At 51.0% G+C, this 20,011-nt stretch overlaps 7 protein-coding genes across 9 annotated transcripts; 3 read left to right on the forward strand and 4 right to left on the reverse strand.

Annotated features, from left to right (window-relative positions):
* Window positions 1-1,079: 1,079 nt before the first annotated feature.
* PV06_04826 (uncharacterized protein) lies at window positions 1,080-1,927 on the reverse strand (the record flags this gene model as incomplete). The annotated part of the gene is made up of 2 exons (XM_016405766.1): window positions 1,080-1,733; window positions 1,880-1,927. The coding sequence occupies 2 exons, from the start codon at window positions 1,925-1,927 to the stop codon at window positions 1,080-1,082; spliced, it is 702 nt and encodes a 233-aa protein (XP_016263972.1).
* Window positions 1,928-2,405: 478 nt separating this feature from the next.
* Window positions 2,406-4,404, reverse strand: PV06_04827 (uncharacterized protein; the record flags this gene model as incomplete). Its single annotated transcript, XM_016405767.1, has 3 exons — window positions 2,406-2,437; window positions 2,504-4,102; window positions 4,164-4,404. The coding sequence occupies 3 exons, from the start codon at window positions 4,402-4,404 to the stop codon at window positions 2,406-2,408; spliced, it is 1,872 nt and encodes a 623-aa protein (XP_016263973.1).
* Window positions 4,405-4,957: 553 nt separating this feature from the next.
* On the reverse strand, window positions 4,958-8,247 carry PV06_04828. Of its 3 annotated transcripts, none has more exons than XM_016405770.1 (3): window positions 7,815-8,247; window positions 6,007-7,739; window positions 4,958-5,955 (listed from the first exon to the last, which is right to left on the reverse strand). In XM_016405770.1, the coding sequence occupies exons 2-3, from the start codon at window positions 6,037-6,039 to the stop codon at window positions 5,017-5,019; spliced, it is 972 nt and encodes a 323-aa protein (XP_016263976.1). In that variant the 5' UTR covers window positions 6,040-7,739; window positions 7,815-8,247; the 3' UTR covers window positions 4,958-5,016. The 3 variants fall into 3 exon arrangements, with proteins under 3 accessions (XP_016263976.1, XP_016263975.1, XP_016263974.1); XM_016405769.1 differs by having other exon boundaries at window positions 6,007-7,762; XM_016405768.1 differs by having other exon boundaries at window positions 6,007-8,247.
* Window positions 7,054-7,754, forward strand: PV06_04829 (uncharacterized protein). Its single transcript, XM_016405771.1, has 2 exons — window positions 7,054-7,268; window positions 7,327-7,754. The coding sequence occupies exons 1-2, from the start codon at window positions 7,109-7,111 to the stop codon at window positions 7,707-7,709; spliced, it is 543 nt and encodes a 180-aa protein (XP_016263977.1). The 5' UTR covers window positions 7,054-7,108; the 3' UTR covers window positions 7,710-7,754.
* Window positions 8,248-13,254: 5,007 nt separating the features above from the next.
* Window positions 13,255-14,832, forward strand: PV06_04830 (uncharacterized protein; the record flags this gene model as incomplete). The annotated part of the gene is made up of 1 exon (XM_016405772.1): window positions 13,255-14,832. The coding sequence occupies one exon, from the start codon at window positions 13,255-13,257 to the stop codon at window positions 14,830-14,832; it is 1,578 nt and encodes a 525-aa protein (XP_016263978.1).
* A 639-nt stretch (window positions 14,833-15,471) lies between these two features.
* On the forward strand, window positions 15,472-16,840 carry PV06_04831 (uncharacterized protein; the record flags this gene model as incomplete). Its single annotated transcript, XM_016405773.1, has 2 exons — window positions 15,472-15,967; window positions 16,103-16,840. The coding sequence occupies 2 exons, from the start codon at window positions 15,472-15,474 to the stop codon at window positions 16,309-16,311; spliced, it is 705 nt and encodes a 234-aa protein (XP_016263979.1). The 3' UTR covers window positions 16,312-16,840.
* A 156-nt stretch (window positions 16,841-16,996) lies between these two features.
* On the reverse strand, window positions 16,997-19,817 carry PV06_04832 (uncharacterized protein; the record flags this gene model as incomplete). Its single annotated transcript, XM_016405774.1, has 6 exons — window positions 16,997-18,714; window positions 18,762-18,900; window positions 18,952-19,167; window positions 19,222-19,323; window positions 19,375-19,642; window positions 19,693-19,817. 6 exons carry the CDS (start codon window positions 19,815-19,817, stop codon window positions 16,997-16,999), a joined length of 2,568 nt encoding a protein of 855 aa, XP_016263980.1.
* Between the last annotated feature and the right edge of the window lie 194 nt (window positions 19,818-20,011).

Consider the following 20,011-nt stretch of genomic DNA (forward strand, 5'->3'; position numbering starts at 1 on the left):
CAAAAGTCTCAACTGAGGGGATCCCCCCCATCTCTGGACTAAAGGTATATAAATAAGTGTCTCCTCTCCGTTCTTCACTTATCCTCACAACACACAACAACAACAATCACAACAAGAATCAATAAAAATCAAATCACAAACAATTAATTTTCTCCAACATCCTTCCTCAATCTCACTCCCTTCAACGACAACAACAACAACAACAACAACAACAACAACAACAACAACAACAACAACAACAACCACCTCAAAAATGGGTCCTTGCACTTGTTCCGGTCCTAGTTCTTGCAACTGTGGTTCCGGTTGCAAATGTACCTCTTGCGGTGTAAGTTGTTTTTCTTCTTCTCTTTTTTTTTCCCGTCTCTACAGGCCAAGAAAAAAAAACATACAATTGACAATGTTTAAAATACAGCATTAAACAAAAAAACAACTTCGGATCAATTATTTTTTTCGACGTCCAACTCATTCGACAACAAGAAGAAACCGACCCGAAATCAATCGACCATTGAATATTCTTGGGGAGACGGACGAGACAAAAATGATTCCGATTTTCAAAACCCTGTTCAATCATGATCACCAATCATTGATCATGTTTTCTTGGACATCCATGGCTTTTACACGACTTGCCCCCCTTATCAAGTCTTTTTTTTTGTTTCATTAATGGAAAAAAGAGAGGGGGGGGAGAAAGACTTACCATAAGTGTCTCTCTTTATGATTAGAACTCATGAAATCAATTACTCGTACCCTACCTATCTAGGTAGTCAAGTAGCTGAGATGAAATAGTTGAAATCACAAAAAAAAGACACTTGAAACACAACATTTACAAAACACACAAAACACCAGAGGGTAAAAAAAAACTTGATTCGATTGTTGTTTTGAATTGTGAGACTCGTATAGAGAAAGTAAACACCTTTTCACTTTTTGTTCTTGTTCATATTCATACTCAATGGTCATACTCAATGGTCATACTCAATGGTCATACTCAATGGTCATACTCAATGGTCATACTCAGGCTCATACTTTGCCGCCTTGCCATTGACAAGTAGTAAAATACTTCGAGTGCCTTCTTTCATCTCAATTCACAACCTCCCTACGAGACCCATCAAATCACCATAGATCAAACCGGAATCTCCCAAGAACCTCTTTTCCGCCCGGTTCCAATTCAAAACTTGCCATATTCGTGTGACGTATTCCTTCTTGTTGTTCCAATATTGCAAATAGTAAGCGTGTTCCCACATGTCTATACCCAAGATTGGGAGGATCTTGCCGGTCGACGCGGTACTACCTGGCAAATCTTGATCCTTGGAAGTGGTGATTTCTAGAATTTCAGTCTTGTTGTTGGCCGTCACCTTCTTGACGAGCCATGCCCAACCGGAACCTTGAATCGACAGAGCCGCCGATTCCCATTCACCTTTGAAAGATTCGACATTTCCCCATTGTTTCATGATGGATTGATATAAATGAGGTGCCACCTTTTCAATAATATCCGTGGCCGGTGTTGTAGTCGTCGTCGTCGTCGATGGTGTCAATCCTTCCCAAAACAATGTATGATTGACGTGTCCTCCCGCGTTAAACTTGATCATTGACTGTAGATCCAATTGTCGAATCAGGTTTCCCGTAGAAATCGCCTCCGCTTGTAATGCCAATGCGTTGTTCAAGTTTGTGATATAAGTTTGATGATGTCGGTTGTAGTGTAATTCCATTATTTGACGTGATATAAAAGGTTCGAGGTCCTGAGCAAAAATGTGTCAGTATCATGACAACAGAAAGTAGTTCAGCACAATTAGTAGCAGCAACAACAGGTACTTCCCATCTTGCTCATCGACATGAACAAGACAAAATCTCTGGCCAGTGTCTGCTTCATACGACGTATACATACATTCAATTCATAATCAAGTCGTGGTAGAGAGTATTTTCCAACCGCCATGTTTTTTGTCGACAAAAATTCGGATGCCCTGGTTTTCAAACCCCACCAAAGAGACAGAAAGAAAAAAGAAAAAGATCAGGGACCAAAGAGATGCAATTCTTTCTCACATCTTAATAAATGCCCATGGGCAAGAGCACTTATTGTTCCACCCCCCTCCAACCCTCTCTTAGACCCATGCTTTTAAGGTCCTCGATCATGAAATGTGGATCATCCAACTGTACCAGAAGTAAGAAAGGTCGATTCCGTCGCAATCTATTGGTCAATGAAGAACGTGCTCATGAGCGCGTTTCTTTTCAATCTTGCTCATCGTGATCCCGTCAATGTCGCTTGTACATGACGATTCTGTCATGATTCGGATATGGCCCCGTTGATTATAAATGATGGCCCTCGGGAAGTGTACGCATGGGTGGGCGGGAGGTGAATGCAGGGGTGGTCGGTAGATGGTGGGTTTCCGTCTCTCAACGTATATTAATCCAACTCACCACAGCGACAGGTCCCAATCTTTCTCGGCTGTTCCAGTAGGTGGTTAGCGATCGTACGAAACCCAAGAAAAAAACACCTGTGGTCAATACGTACACAACAATTGATGATACTGATATTGAGCTCCCGTCGAACCCATGGAATCCCTCTTTCTCCAAAGTTCCAACAAGAAATCCCGGGCGGAATCGGTGTTGCGGAGCGAATAAGTCGTTCTCATCCTGTCGATCCAACCCATGACGAACTGTTTGTCTTGGTCCCGTAGCGATGCGCATCCGAAGATGAACAGAGGTTGTAACGTCGCGACTCCCGGACTCGCGAATTCGTAAATGGTGATCCCACTCAGGCATTTTATCCCCCTTTCCACCAAATCTTGCACCCTGTCATCCGAGACGCTGACGTTCATGGCCCTCTGGTAGACCTGCAGCATCACGGCGAGATGGTACGCCTCGTTGAGGGAGAAATAATCCGACGCGGGTTCGGGTTGGGTGTCGGCGGAGCTGGCCGGGTCGAGTTCCGTGACGGGATTGTCAATCATCCCACCAATCTTCGCGAGGAGCGCTTCGCATCTCGTCGAGTGTGCATTTCGCAATATCTCGACAGCTCCGTCTTCACCCAGCTTGACTTCCAATCTCTCCAGCGCCTGACTTTCGGCGTGGAGCATGTCAAGCTCTTCAAAGACGGGAGGTAGCTTCGTCGAGAAGCCGTCGTAAATGTCAATGTAGTCGCTGGCACCAGCGGGAGTCAAGGTCAACACGGGCTTCTCATTGAGTCTGGGAGTCGGGTTTCCCAATAGGATGGACAACGATTGCATCGACTTCCACCACCTCCAGAGCACCAAAATGTTTCCGGAATCTGGCGGGTGCATGGTGAAGTAGTTCCTGATCATCGTCGCAGCACCCTGGAGGTGTAATCTCCACGACTTGGGCTTCTCTCCTCCCGCGAGGATGTCACACAGACACAAGGTCAAAGCCGTCGCGATGGACTGTTCGTCGACCGCCGCGTTCTGACCTACGCTTTGCAGTCGGAGCTGCTGGAGACTGGTATATCGAAGCTGAGCAAGATATGCCTCATCGTTGTAAGAACCGAGAGAGATCTGATGAATGGCCGCCAGGCCGAGGATCGCAGACAGAAGGTGCGTCCCGTGTGACGTGTCGAGTGCCATGGGTAGTAACACTGTACAAAAATCATTCTGCATAGCGTGGTGAAGCGACAGGTAGCTCGACACCGTCAACGTGAAGTGATTCAGTAGCGAGCGATCGACATTTGAGAGCCACGGGAGCCAATCGGGGTTCAAAATGACGTCGATAGGACTGCTTGTCTTTTGCAGGCCAAAGTCGATCACCAGGTCCGAACACGACCTCTCATCGGTCGAGTCAGGCGTGGCTGGGTAAGGCAAGAGCTCGACGTCGGCATCGTGGTCACGGCCAAGGTCATTGGAGGTTGCTGTTGTAAACGCCGATGGACTCGTGATGGAGAGTCCTCCAGGTGAGGCGTCATGCGTACTGTCGGAGGGGGCGATGGTCGTCGGGTCATGACTGAAGTCGCTGAACGACGAGGGGGAATCGACAAGACCGCCTTCTGTCACGACCGAGGATTCCGACAATGGTGTATTTTCGAGAAGAGATGGGGCGGTTGCTATTCGCGTACTGGTCTGACCGTTGCCAGGCCCGTAGACGAAGGAATTAGAATAGGAGGCTACACAACACCAACGTCAGCAATCAATAATACCACCACGTTCCATCAATCAGTCCTTTACCATTGGAGGAGGCGGCGGTGGTGGTGTTGTGAGATTGCTTGACCACGGCGCCAGAGGACAGGACCTGACCGAAACAAGATTTCTTAAAGGACCGTCCGCCCCATCGAAGGGCCTTGTCGTAGGAACACTCTTTCCCCGTACTCGAGCAATATTCGCAGCTTGGCCGATGCTCGGAGCATTTCCGGTGCATGCGACGACATTCCCGGCACCCACCTCTAGAGCGGAGTTGTTGTTTCGCCATAAGCAGCGGCCTTGGGAGCTTCGCCTTTGCCTTTGCGCGCGGGCGAGGCAAACAACATGGCAGACCACTTTTCAGTAATGGTCGGTGATGGTGTGGTGTGAGAAAGTTGACAATATTGGCCTCCCCGGCCTTCAATAGGAAACTGGAGGATACAAATGCCTGAAAGCACACGTGAGCGGGTTGTCGACCAACTCTGTGCTCTCTCTCACCTTGTTCGTTGGATGCACGAAAGAAGAAAGTAGATGCGGTTTTTGAGCGAGCGTATGAGATTTGACAACGACCTCGGTTGATAGCGTCGACCTTCTGTTTTTAGACTAGTGCACTTGCTATGGTGGACTCGACTTATCATTCAAGACGGAATACTCCGTTTCCCCAGATTGATATCAACTATATTATAGAGTACGAGTAGGAGAAGGGTCTTGTGACTTCAAAGCATTACTACAGAGTATTGTGGTGAATACTATATGTGTACCGACCGTGGTCGGCGACTCTGGATATTGTTTCTAGACAAGACAGCTGTGTAAAAAGACTTTTCATTTGATCAATCCATCGTCATTAATTCAGTATCCCTCTATCTGTCGTTGGTGGACATTCCGCTTCGCTCCAGCTCTCTTACCACCTTCTAGGGTACTCGCAGTTGTTCTGCCCTACGCTCTCCAAGATTCCCCAGTACTCATGAATGTAACTTGGCAGCTGGAACCATGTCCCTGCACTCAGTTTGACCCAACGTGCATGTGTCTTCTCGTCGAGATGGAGATGGGTCGTGACATCCGCGTTCTCGTCAATCACCTTGACCAGAATCTCGCTGGACTCGAGAAACCTCTCCCAATAATCGTCGACCGAGATGAAGGGTGTTATCTGCTCTGGGTAGATTTCGTAGCATCTTGGCTCGTGTTGACCGCTGTACAGGATGAGGTGCAGGAGGATGACATCGTCTTGTTCAACGGGGGAAGGCTCACGACCGTGTTCGGTCGAATACTGGTGGATAAAGTCGCGGACTGCGATCCGTACAGTCTTGAATCCACGAACGGTAGAGGCGAATCTTTCAGGAAGGGCTTCGTAACGTTCCTCATCATGCATCCCAAAACCCGCATATGCTAGATGCCCCCTGTCAAGCGTTCTCCAGTCGGTCCCGTCGTACAAGAAGGTAAAATCGAGCTCGGGGTTTTCATCATCGTCGTTGTCATCGTTACCACTAGTCTCACTGGCATCGTTGTTGTCACCATTGTCCTCACCAACATCACTGCTCTCAGAGTCGACTTCTTCGTCATGATCATCGGCATCGTCATCCTCGTCACCCATGACGGTGTCGTGATCAATGTCCATCTCTTGGTCACAGACGTCGGTGTCGCTGTCGGATGATGGTGAGATCGGGATAAGGCCATCGTCCAGAGGGTTGATTGCCTCGCTGATGCAGTCGTCAATGCCAGGAACGTGGCAGGGCAGTGAGACCTCTTGTACAGAAATATCACCGGATTCCTCGCCTTGTTGCTGCTGAGCGTACAGATTTGGCTCCTCCGTCAGAGGTGGTGGAATGGCTGAGAAGGCCTCCTGGACAATCATTAGTGGATGGTGACACAATCCCTGAGTGAGAGACCCTACTGAGGGGCTTCCTTGTTCTTGGGACCGCGACATCTTGATTTGAGCTTCGGAGGGAATGACTTTGCAAATATCCCAGACTTGTGTCGCGAAAAGCGTACCAAGCAAGGTGTCTGATAATGTGACTGCAAGTTTGAAGATATAACGCCCAGTTTCTGATTGATGCAATATGGAAAAAAATACGTGGAAGTCGGACGGTAGAACCTGAGATTGAGCAACTATATATACGTCTCCTGGGCGGTGAACGCGCTGGGCTGTGAACTGACGTCCACTGCCTTGAGGGCGGCGAAAGTGACGACAGAGTGACGAAGTATTGACAGGTTGTTGAGGAATGGATGAAGCAGTCAGTGAACTGGGAATAAACCCAACTGTGATGTGAAAAGACGACTTCTGTTCATTTTGCCTGAAGAATGCACAAGGTCTTCGTCACCAGCTGTAAGCTCGTAGAGGGCTGCATTGGGGTTGTTGACTGGAAGCTGATCCATCCACCCACCATACAACAGCCCCTGACTGATATTGTTAATCGTCACAAGTCCCAAGCTTGGAGACCACCCTATATGCAGGCAGCACAAGCCTAGAGAATGTGGGCGCTCAAATGCAGGGCACAACCGTAGCAGGCCCGGCCCCTGAGACCCATATTCAAAGTGTTCGTCGGCACAGAATATATATATGGCACATAAGGTCTTGTTGCAAGAAAGTCACGACTGTTGCGGCCTGCCTCACAAAGTGATGTATTCACCTTAATGACCTTGGTCTCTGCATCAGTACCGGAGAGTGGCCTTCTCATGCATGCAACAAGTACGTGTTCGACACAAGCAGTCAAGGACAACAAAGTCCGTCCTCAGCGGAAGAGCTGCCTTTAGTGTCGCTGTCATCGACAGCTGAACACCTATCATCAACATCTGAGGCCACAGACAGAGAAATCTCTTTGTTGTTTGCTGTTTGCTGTTCGCTGCAATCCAGACACAAATGACTGATCAATAGTGACGTCATTTCTGAAGACTACAAAGTTCTCGAATTATATGTGTTTGACAGGCCATGACAAAGTCTCTAAACACGACTCACCTACGAGTATTGAGTATTGTTTCCAAGGCTCTGAAGATTGATGCAATTGTCTAGATCAACAACTCGCCTCAAACGCAGGTTCAGCCTGTTGAACGGCCTCCGGGCGAAAGTACTTCAAACGCCATTGTTTCGTGCCACGGGCAAAATCCCTCCGCCACCTCCAAAAACACAGGCCGACACCATGTCGGGGCCTTTGAATGGTATGCACAAAACACAATATCAATGTCCTACCGTGTAACCAAACACTGACGGCACTAGTGTTTAAACAACCTCTTGCATTCTTCTCCAACCGTCCTGTCACAGGTTTTCATAGAGATGGCTATTGTAAAACAGGAGCTGCGGACTTCGGAAACCACGCAGTGGCTGGTGTCGTTACCGACGAATTCTTGGATTTCTCGGCATCGCAGGGTAACGATCTTCGGAGCGCAGGATTGACGGGAGGATGCAAATGGTGCCTGTGCACATCGAGATGGTTGGAGGCATTTCAGGCGTATAAAGACGGGAGGATCAGTAAGAACGGCGTCCCGAGGGTGCATTTGGAGGCCACGGAAGACAGTGCTTTGAGCAAGGTGGATTTGGACACGTTCCGAGAATTCTCGGCCAGGCCAGAGGTCGGTGCAAATGGTGTCAACGGCCACTAGCCTTTTGCTGGTGACAACAATGAATGATAACTAAATCCACGTTCCTCCGTTTGCTCGGTCATCATTAGTAGTATCCCATGCTTCGTGGGCAAGGGGTACTCTTACAGGGAAAAGTGAAAATGTGATGCGCCGCCCCCCAGAGTAATCGGAATCGAATTGAAACCTGGCCTGTTCACTCGAAACAGGCAGACTTCCGCTGCGATTGCACTAAAGTAAGTCCGCTCTCATCTAGTGAGACGCGCCATACAATCTTCACAACGGCTCTTCCATAGGGAGTCCTCCAAGAATGACCAACGTGAACGACGGGGCGAACACGGGCCCTCAAGAAGCCCTGTAAATTTCTGATGCCGATTGTGGGCACGAATCGTGCTGGACCCTCGCGGGCAGTCCTGAGGCCTTAGAGTCGAAGATGGACTCAAGGCACAGGCTGATTTTGAAGATTACTCCGAATTTCTCATCTGCAAGGGAGATGTTCTTCTCGACTGCCGATCAAGCAGGAGAAGAGCATTGTTGGTAGCAGAGAACGCAGCGGTTGGGGAGCGGCGCATGAGGAAAGAGCGCCAAATGTTGTGCACACACAAGAGAAATTTGTATGCAAACTGGTCGCATTCTGCCACCTGTCACCGCCCCACGAGGAAACCCTAGTCACGTGATCGCGAATTATATAGTACGTTGTTCAGAATACTTAGGTCAGAATACTGAAACTTGCTTCAAAGATTACCAGACTTAAGCCACGGTCGTAAAGAGATTTATTAGACTATAGACATGGTTGCCAGCTCGATGAAGAGCGAAGCCGTTGCGGTGGTTACTGTACAATTTCATGAACGCCGTAGCGATGTAACAGATCCTTGAACCACGATACTCCAGGTGATCGGGCAATACCTCGTTCTAGCTGTTGAATGGGTGGGCATAATGCCTTTCGTCTGGATAAGCGGGCTGTTCGGAGCGAGCCCAACTCGTTATATCTGGAGGAGCGAGGCCCAATTCAATGATTGGTATGGTCAGGACGACAAGCAAGGGCAAGTCCTTTCACTGAGCAATGCTTTGATTCTAAGAAGAATCATTTGCCTAGCCCAGAGCATTCTTCTGGAATGCCGGCAGAGCTTCGAAGAGAGTGATGCCGTTTTGGGGTGTCTGGCCATTCCTCATGTTTCGTGTCCCTGTTGACAAGCATGTATGCAAAGTCGCAATTCCAGACAAATATTGGCAAATCCAAATGAGTTGTTGTGTGCGTGGTGCAAACGACTTTGCCTCAAAGGCCGCAACGACTTCCGGACAAAGGACTCAAAGCGGTATCGTAGAAAGCATATCACCATATCATCCGTGTTATCTCAATTTAGTTCTTCCGATAATCCATAGTTTGCTTATGTCACTGATATCGCATATGCTGACCCGGAGGAGGAGCTCCCCAGCCCTGAGGAGGTCCTTGTTGAGGTGGATGCATCGGTGGCTGACCTTGTTGCGATTGTACGTCGGGTCGATTCCTGTCTCAATTGTTAGTATTCGTGAGTCCTAAAAAGTCACATGCGATGAGGCTCTTACCGCAGATCTTGACGGAATCTACAGATGGAACAAGCGATCTTGAAATCGGTTAGCCAAATCGGGGATGTTAATGCATGGTGGTAGACATACATCCTGATGCTTGCCTCCCAGAGGAATGACTGGAACCCAGCAGAAGGTAAACCAATCCCAAGACTGAATCGGACGCGCAGACCAGTTTCCGCAGTTCTGGCATTGAGCCGTTATTCCTTCATAGCCCTTCAATGGCTTCGTGAAGTCTAGAGCTGTTATTAGCTGCACATCGAAAGGGCCGCCCCGGGTTATTGCGCACACCTTTGCTTCCAACTACGAAGAAAAACGCCATGGATGAATATGGATTGGAGTCGTTGTGAAGGCAAACTCTTTGGACCTGGAGTTGACAAAGGCAAGACAGGCAGTTTGTGCAATGGCTTTCAACAGTCCAAAAGACGAGGCGCAGCTCGCGAACTAGATTCCAGAGACGCGCAACTCGGCTCGGCGCAGGGCGAATCACTGGCGTAGATCATCGGAGTAAATGACAGAATGCGCAGTCTCCACCAAAATACATATACGGGTCTACAGAGTAACAAAACAACCATTTGCTTCAGCCTCGTCCCCCCCCAGAAGTTGTACAGTACGTGGTTTGCGCAAGGCTCCAACACAACACATTGCATTTCAGTCACTACCCATCCGCCCGTGTGCACAGCAGCGTCCATTTGGTCCGAAGAGAAGTAGCCAAACACTTTTATTTTTGATTATAGAGCATGGCGAATAGCACAAACGAGGCACATCGGGTGGCAGCGGCCTCCCATCACATCCATTCAAATTAGTACTTGACAAGAGCCGTACCGAATATCACCGAGTCCTTCCATTCCTTCGAGACGCCAATTTCGCTAATTTGCTTCAATCACTGAGTCTTGAACAGAAGAATTGCAACGTGCCCAAGATAAAAGTAAATGAAATGCTTCGTCTCTGTGGCATATATTTGTTAGCACGAATGCGTTCAAGAGACTCGATGAGTTGGAGAAGCATTCGGCATACCGTGCGTGACGAAGCTTCCAAAGTTCCTGCCTACTATGCAATGCCATGTAGCACCCTTTTTAGAATCAAACTGTCCGTCTATGGTCAATGTCCGAAGAGACAGTCATGTTGAAATTCGACCAACCTCTCGCTTGATGTGCTGTGCAATGTCCTAATCCCAGATCAGCTTGCCCTGACATTCAAAAGGCTTCAATAATACAAACCTTCTCGACACTGAATTTCTCCATGGCTTCTTGTGCTATTGCTTGTGTCAACGCGATGCTTCGGGTAGGACTCGAGGTGCTTCATTTCTCACCGACTTCGATCGCTTCTTGTTGCATGTCCTCGCTCTTGATAATGTCAGCACCGGGTTCTGGAACTCGTACGAGACTGGTGTCTCACCATGTCAACCGACTTGATTTGTGCTAAGGTCATATCAGCAACATTCCTGGACCATAATAAGGAATACTCACGCTCCAACTTCACCTTCTTCTCCGGAGCAGTGTCCGCCATGTTTGTTGTTGTCTTCAAAGAATAGGTAATAATCTCTTGAGGGTCCTAAGACTGCAGATTGTCGTGACCACTGTCTCACTCTAAGCGAAGGGCGATGGCGAAAGATAAGGGAAGGCTGCGCTGGGATTCGAGTTGCGTGAGTGATGTATGAGACGGACCCGCGTCCGCAATCTCCATCAAAAGACAATCGTCTGACGCTTATTCTTGGCGGCTTAAACGACCATCGCCGCTTTTAAGATCCGTCTTCCTCCCACCGTGGTCCTCGACACTCATCACTCGCCTTCAACTCACCCTCGACCCTTTACCTCCCCTCCTCGGCGATGTTTTTTGACTCCTGCGCCAGACAAAACCCCGCGTGAGTCGGACGGGCCAAGTAGTGACCACAATTTTGCCGGGTTTGTTCTCGAACCAGGAATTCCGCTTCGTGGCATCTGAAGCACTATTCTCTATATTAGATTAGTATTCTCTAACGCGATATATCAGTAGCCAATTTAGCAATGAACGAAGACCCTACAAATCTATCTTAGGTAGTGTTTTTAATTGATCTCGACCTTGCGATAAAGACTTAACGAGAAGAATTGTTAGAAACGCATGACAAAATATATAAGAGCATTTATGGCCATCAGGGCTCTATTGGGTGAGAAGTATTCGACTAGACATAATTCCGAGTCGTTTTCCTGGGTCCTTTCTGGATATCCATTCATTACGACAACCCCCGCTCCAAAGAGCGATAGAGTTATGTCTATATTCGAGATGCGGAACTACAATATCTGGTCTAAGTCGTCGGCTGCCCAAGTCCTAGACTACATACCATGGAACGACACAATCTTAGACTTTCTCGACTATCGACCATCGATCAGCTCGCCGGCCTCGTTCTCGCTGATCACCAGGGACAAGGACGAGTCGGCGTCTCTGCATCCTCTGGTGCACGACTGGTGTCGCGACCGAATATCTAAGGAAACGAGCGACGACTACTCAGCTACCGACGAGCAATGACACTATCGCGCATGTCTGTCGAGTGAAAGTTTGCAGACGAAGGGCCACGTTTCGTAGGTCGATGGTGTCGCATGTAAGCGAGCTTCGTCGGCTCCAGGACCATCAAGATGCTCCGAACGAGCAGGACAAAATTTAGCTGCGGCCAGCTGATCCTGCCGGAAAACGGATGGACGAAAGAGGCATTGCAACTTGCGGAGGAGATGGTGGCTCTGCGTAAGAGCAAGCTGGGGGGCGGATCATCCTGACACGTCGTCATCGCAGAGCCTTCTTGCTCATCTCTCTCGAGCACAGGACGAGACTTTAAGCGTCACGTTCTTAGTGCCCACATAGTGGCTTATCGCTAGTCTCAGAAAGTTCAAGACGTTCGACAAATGCCTCAGTTGGCGTTGACTGGCCGGTGTCGGAGGACGTGATACCCTCAGACCGGAATCCAGTCTACTCTACTGTACAAGTAGCTAGGTATATGAGATGAACAGGTGGCCAAGCCCAGGCATTGGAGCAGTGCAGGGCGACAAGGTTGATCAGAAATGTAAGTCGGAGGGCGAGCTGAAGGATAGAAGGGCAAAAGAGGAAAACCCATGATGATGAGTTGTCTATCAAGCAATGAAGATGTGCTTAACCGTCGCCGGAAGGCTTAAGCAGATGCGTCCTGTAGCGCAGTAAACTAAAGCCGTGGAGCGAACCAGAGAACGGGGTTTGAGAAGGGGGTTCGGTGGGCATTGACCAAGGGATTCAGCAATGAATGCGCGGTGCCAGTTTCCATTACCGCGCATAAACCCAAAATAACACAGTGTAAGTCACTAACCAGGCGGGCAAGTGAAATGTACATATTCGGGTAATATCAGGACCCCACTCTCAGAACCTCAGGTACAAGCAGTACCCAGAGGTGAAAGGGTATGTTATGGACAGAATACCGGCTGAACGCTGGGGGGTGCCGATGGATAGGCGACAAGGAAATCGAGGTAGTACGTTGAAGAAGAACGGCTTTACGGGTGGCTCAATACCTCGACACCCTCCCACGGGAAGAATGCAACCCCGACCCGCTTATCTGATTATCTGATTATTTTCTTTCTAACCATCTAATCTCTGATAAGATTAGTATCTTTCCGGACTTCGGGTCCAGGAGTATCACTCATATAGACCTATTCGTCGTCCAAAATCCCTAGGGAAATCTTCGACCCTTCCATGTTCCCTCACTTATAAGTCCTAGTCGGCGACCATGGCCGTCAAAGATGAGATTTTGCAGGCTTCGGAGCCCCAGACCAGTTCCACAGTGGCTGCCCTCGACTCTCGTGAGATTCAGGTTCAGGAGAATGATGCCAGTGTGCCCGAATCGTCGAGCAATTTGGTGGAAATACCGACATGGCAGAAGATCGTCCTCTGGATCAGGTGTGTCTCTTCTCCCTACTGCTTCCAGCTTCGATCCGGCGGTCGCTGAAATACGTCCGTGGCTAGCATCTGTCTCACATCCTACGCCAACGGGCTCGACAACTTTACCATGTCCGTGTACCTGAATACGGCGGCCTCAGAATTCAACGGTATCGTGCAGTACTCCACGTTGGCCGTGGTGCAGAGCATGATCCTGGCGGCGGGGAAACCAGTCTTTGCGAAAGTCGCCGATGTCATCGGTCGAGCGGCGACGCTGGCCTTGTCGGTCGCCGTCTTCACCGTCGGCACTGTCACCATTTCGTCGTCGCAGAACATGGGCGGTCTGGCGGCGGGGATGGTTTTCTTTTCCCTGGGGAACACCGGGGTCACATTTAGCCTTCAACTCCTGGTGGCGGACCTGACGTCCCCTCGCTGGCGGTGCGCCATCTCCAACGCTTTGGCCATTCACTTCATCATCAATTTTGGCATCGCCTCCAAAATCACCAACGCTCTGGTGCCGCAAAGCTGGCGGTGGGGGGTGGGCATGTTCACCATCATCAACCCCTGCGTGACGGGGCCCATCGTCGCCGTACTGGGATGGCAGCAGTACCAGTCGGCCCGTCGAGGCGCCATCCGCAAGTACCCGTACGAGGGCCTGGGATTCTCGCGCTCCGTTTGGTCCTTTGTCGTCGACGTTGACCTTCTCGGACTGACGTTCTTTGCCGGCGGCTTTCTCCTTCTACTCCTCCCGTTGACCATCGCCGACAGGGCACCCGATGGGTACAAGAGCGGCTACATCGTCGCCATGTTTGTCCTGGGTGGGGTCATGCTCCTGCTGTGGCCGCTCGTCGAACTCCGGATGCCGCGCCCGTTGGTGCGACTGCGCACCTTCTTCGCCAATCCGGACGTAATTGTCCCGGCGTCCATCCTCTTCGTCGATCAGTTTTCCGTGGCCATGACCATGACACCCGCATTCCAGTGGATCGAAATCACCCATGGCTGGAGCACGGGCGACGCGACCTACTTCCTTTACACCCAGTCGCTGTGCCTGGTCGTCTTCAGCGTCCTGGCCGGCTCGCTCGCCACGTACACCGGGCGCTACCAGCGCGTGTGCATCGCCGGCGCCTGCGTCCGCATGATCGGCCTGGGCCTGATGTTGAAATACCGCACCTCTCACGCCACTACATTCCAGGTGGTAATACCCCAGGTCCTCATGGGCCTCGGCGGCGGGCTCATGACTGCCAACGTCACTGTAGTCGCTCAGGCCGCTGTACCACACGATGAGCTCTCCATCGTGACTGGATTCGTGCTGTTGGTCCTCGAGCTTGGCTCCGCCATCGGGAGCGCCACGGTCGGGGCCGTGCAACAAACACTCCGCGCCAGCCTGCACCACTACCTGGACCCCATCACCGGCGGCAACGCCACCGTGGTCAACCTCATCTACGCCCAGGGTAGTCGCGCCGTCGCCGGTTTCCCGTTGGGCACCCCGATCCGTGACGCGACCGTCCACGCATGGTCCGATATCATGCACAAGTTGATCGTCGGCGCACTCACACTGGCCGCGGTGAACCTCGTCACCTGTCTGGTTTTACCCGACCATGTATTGAAAGACAAACAACAGAATAACGTGGAAGACGAGACTGTCGGAATTATGCCTCCCCAAGCCGTCCTACCTAAGTCGAACCGACGCGCACACAGGGAGGCTTGAATTCGGGTCGGAAGTAACGTCTTTTCTGGCGTGAGCGACCGAAGAAGATGCGTGGACCGTGCTTACTCCCATCTACTGCCAGACTGCTGTCGTTCGAAGGCCAGGGATTTTCTTTTTCACTGCCCATAAAGCCTTCCTCTTTGTAGAACTAGGTCAAGTGAGATCGAGGAAACGTTTGAATTGCTAGGCAGAGGACTAAGGGCCGCCTGAGCAGAATAGCTCGTACTAGAAAAGATGCGCCTACCTAACATATGAAATCCCCGCATGACCAGGACTGCTGGTTGGCGTCCGATGATCAGATTCGGTCGTAGGTGGCCCCGGCTCTAAACTCTCCGGACTTCACCGGGTCACAATTGTCACGGTGTGTTCGACTCGTACTGCATTGGTTTCCCCAGAAGTAGTAGTTTTCATTTGTCAAAATCAGCTGGAGGGTCGTGTCGCGCCTAACTTTGATGATGCAAATGTACTCTGTCGTTTAACACGTTTGACAAAGCGGGCCGACCGGCCGATATCGCAGAGGACCCCTTTGAGAGGCCGAAGGAGGTATTTATCTTGAATGTAACCAGCACGGGCACGACAAGTCAGGAATCACTACACCAACCACACACACAAAACAGCCACAGACCACAACCGTTCGCGATGTCGTCGACCGGGACCGAGTGGTCCCCTCCCCCGGCCAACCCGCTCCAAGGCGTCCCCTCGCACATCGTCGACCTGCTCGCCCGGCTCCACGACGAGTCCCTGCGGCAGGAGGGGGCCCTGACGCGCGACGACTTCCAGAGGGCGACCATGGACGAGGTCATGCGCGACAAGTTCATCGCGCTGGACCGCGACAAGGCCGAGTTCGTCTACCAGCTGTGCCGGGCCACGGGGGCCGAGACCATCGTCGAGGCGGGCACCTCGTTCGGCGTCAGCACCATCTACCTCGCCCTGGCGGCCTCGGCCAACGCCTCGCGGACGGGCCGCCGCGCGCGCGTCGTCGCCACCGAGCACGAGCCCACAAAGGCCGCCCGGGCGAGAGGGTACTGGGCCGAGTGCGGCGGGAGCGTCAGCGACGTGATCGACCTCCGTGAGGGCGACCTGCGCGAGACGCTGAAGACGGATCTGGACAACGTCGATCTGTTGTTGCTCGACAGTACGTCTTTCTTTTTCTCGCCTCGTGTGACCGACTTCTCTGTACTCTTTTTTCCCCTTTCGCGCTCGCTCCCTGCCCCTCTCTCCGCTTGACCAGATTATCCGAACTCTCAAGTCCGAGCTCTAATTTCTCCAGTCTGGACGCCCATGGCACTTCCGACCTTGAAGGTCGTGGAACCCAAGATGCGGCACGGGGCCCTGGTCATCGTGGACAACACGATCGGCGCCGCGCGGGGTTACAAGGACATGCTGGAGTACCTGCGGAACCCGGACAGCGGGTACATCAACATGACCCTCCCCTTCAGCAAGGGTCTGGAAATGAGCGTGTATTTGCCTCGGAGGTGAGAGAGCTTGGGTATTTCAGGGGTTCTATTCGCCCGGAGTATCGCCACCAACCGTGCCAGATGTATGGTCTCGCCGTCGCGAGAGGTTTGTATTGACATCTTTGCCTGGTGGTCAGCCCTCTGGAGTCTTTTGGAATAGCAAACGTTCGATGGAGCACCCTTGGCCCCGGATATTATCCTTGGGGGAGAGTCCCGAAACGCTCGCTGTCTAATATAGCTCTCGGTGCACTTCGTTTCCCGGTCCCCTTTTACTTTCTCCTGGATCATGTTCACTTTGACCCTTCTTTCTGTCCCCTGTGACATGCCCATCTTGTCACTCTGTTGCTGGATTGGTTGTAGACATTATGGTCGCAGAACTTTGTGTCATTAATTTGGTCAGAGTGGTATCTATAGATCAAGCCAACGTATCTTGTTCTCCTTCCACCTTGATCAAAGAACATCATCATAATGATAACTGGGAAGTCTTCGTTGCAACACTATCAATCCAGCATGCCAGTCTGCTGATCAAGGTATGTACACGAACATGAGCGGGCGTGTTTCTTTCTTTATATTATGTGCCCAGCTGTGTAAGTGTAATAAGTGTGTCCGTGTGATGACAAACGAAACCGTTGTTCCCGTGTTGTCGTAACCCAATGTATTCCTCTCTACCATAAAAGGTATTCGTGAAATAATTCATCCAATGAAATTCACTGACTGATTGTTCGTCGTCCATTGCTACTCGAACTTCTATTCCTGCTCCCTCCACCTCCACCGCCATTAGGGTTGTTACCACCACCGGCACTCGCAGGGATTGTTGCAGTGCTAGCCATGACCGCGGCAACGAGACTTGCCGCCGGTGCTGCGTGCCGATGGGCTCTTCTATGGGCAGCACCTGTATGAGTTTCTCCGGCCTTTAGTGCTTCCTCGACATAAAACCCAAAGACAAGACGGTAGAGGTCTCGTAGCCAGCCGAAGCCATATACACAGCTGGTCATCCCACGGACTGCTCGTGCAACCTCCACCGCGTTGATCCTTCCACGTTCGCCCAGGGTGCCAGCAATACCTAGATTGCGGAATCCAGAGTCATTGATCACGGCTTTGCGGTAGTTCTCCAGCAAAGCCACTTGCCATGTCTGGGTGCCGAATGCATTGTCCGGCAGGTTTTGGACGAAATTCGGCAATGAGTTGAGCGTTGGATCGATCGACGTCCGTGTGTAGCCACGACCAGTGGCTAGTGCGGCTTTGACGAACAGTGCTTTCAAGAGGATCAATGTAGGATCATCAGCGGGAGTCCGGACTGTAGACACCGTTGTTGCTGAGGTTGGGTTGACGCCGCCTTCGGAAATTGCCGAGGCGGGAAGAGACAAGACAGAAGAACTCGAGGACCATCTCGGGTTTGCTGAGCTTGGTGCAGGTTTGGCAGAGTGTGGATGCCGTGCCTGCGGATTCGGCGAGACTTGCCGTTGGACAGGGGCGGGTGTTGATGAGGCGGATGATGTCGAAGACATCCTTGTTGCTTCTTCAGCACCGAGAATTAGGATATTTGGGATAGGGGCTTCGTCAGGTGAGATGGTGGTGATTGTGTCTTCGAAAATGGTGGTTGGTGTCTCAGGCAGCATTTTGGGATTGCCATTCTCATCCAGAGGAGCGAATCCCGAACGTCTGGCTTGATTGAAAGCCTGAGTGAATGTCGTCTGACTCGGCCGCGGTGTGCCTCTTTCGGGGCGAATTTGAGTCCAACCTTCACGGAAGAGGTCACACAGCTCCCAACAAGCTTGGATGGCCGACCCAAGGAGCTCTTCATCTGGTCTCTTCCCCTCTCGCCGACTCTGCCGTAGACTAAATAGCATTTCTGCCAATGACCAGCAGGCCTTCAACAAGGAATCAGTTTCTTCCGCCATTTTCGCTTTTTGTTTCATGAGTCGATGACACAGAGTAATATAAAAATCTAATGTTCTCTCCCGAAAAGCCTCAGGCAGACTCCGATCATGTGTGTTGTACAGGTGATTGTTCAGCTCGAAGCTGACCCTCAACACCGAATCTGCTGTTTCATTATCTCGTACTCTGACTTCAAATAGTGCTTGACAGAAATCTCGACATAGGTCCAGTGTAGGTCGTGAAGATCCGTGAGAGAAAGATCCCGGTGCATTCTCGTCTCGTGTGTTGTAAAGGTTTTGACATAACTTCCAGCATGATTTCCACGCCTGTTCCTGCATATCGCCTCGTCCGGAGAAGTTGAACAACCTCTCCCTGTGGATATGGCTCAGGCTGGCTAATGTATTACACAATGTCCAGCATTCAGACAATGCGTTCCGTAGCGCATTGATCTCAGCTTCGGCATCTTGCAAGATATTAGCAGCGAAATGACTCTCGTCTCCAGTCTCGTCAGTGCTAGGGTGATCAGTATCGTCTCCTTCCATGATACCTGTCACTGTCAGTGCATGAAGAGCAGCCTCGAGCCTTCATACTTACTGGCTAGACTCGAGCCCGGCCGACTCAACGAGCTGAGGTCTTGTCGTGTCTGCGCCCTCGGAGTTCGTGACCAGTCGTGTATGGGAAGGGCAGGAAGTGACGTCTGTAAAGGTGTGGGTGGCATTGGCATATCATGACCCTAGAGAATCGTTAAGTTCCCTATTCAATGATAGAGATTGGAGACACAAACCCTAGCCACCGACTTCATCTCAGGTACTGCGGACTTGATGGTTGCGTCTGAAGCTTGAGAATCGGCAGAATCAGTCGAGCCGGCTCTCGTTCTCTCGATGTCTTTCTGCTGAGCCGCTGACTTGCTCTCTGGGGTCCTTTCGCTGGGCGGATCTGGTTCTTCATGTGCCGACTTGAAGTCCTCTTCGCTTTGAGACTGAGACGCTTGGTCACTAGGCTAAATAACATTGAATTAGCTATAGACACCCACGACATCTTGCTGGGGACATACGAATTTTCCAAATCCCGCAGGGATGTGAATGACAGACTGTGGTTCTGTTTCTTCGTCTAGTCTTTCGCGAAACTGTTGCTCTAGTGTCGGGCCCGTCGCAACCTATGCATAGTATCAGCATGTTGCCCCGTTGATGGGCATGACGCATCCTACCCTGAGTGGTGTTGCAATGTGATGTATGCCTTCTCTCTGAGGAGAAGCCACATCTGGTCTCTGCGCGGTGGTAGGACTGAAAGGGGTCTCTGGGACTGAGCCCTTTTCTGTTACCTCCTCTTCCACCTCTTCGTCTACATCCTCGAAGTTTGTGACATCAGAATTGACGGGAGACGGAGCTATTGGATCTTGGGGAGAGGTGATGTAGTTAGCAGGAGGGGCCCTGAGGTGACCATCGCTTGTGGAGTTGCCTTTCTCGGTTGCAGACCTGCCACAGTCAGTCATGTGTGCCGCTGACGATGCCATTCGTGTGCATACATAGGTTGGTCACCTGCGGCAGCACTGCGCGGTCGAGGTGAGTGCGAATGGTCACCAAACGGTGAAAAGGGCGAGATGAGAGGGTTTGTCGACGGGCTGAACCCGAGGGGAGCCCTCACAGCCATCATCTCCAAATTCTTTCGGCCTGCGGCACAATCAACCTGAAATACAAGGTTGACTGCGCCCAGGCGAAAGAGACGGACTCGTTTGCGCGCGCGTGGAAGACAGATGCAAGATTGTTCAGACCACAAGGCAGATGGTTCAGTTGCAAGATGGTCTGTCTACCGGACCCGACCAGACGCCAGTCAAGTAGTACGGC

Source organism: Exophiala oligosperma (assembly GCF_000835515.1).
Source record: "Exophiala oligosperma strain CBS 72588 unplaced genomic scaffold supercont1.4, whole genome shotgun sequence".
Lineage (NCBI taxonomy): Eukaryota > Fungi > Ascomycota > Eurotiomycetes > Chaetothyriales > Herpotrichiellaceae > Exophiala > Exophiala oligosperma.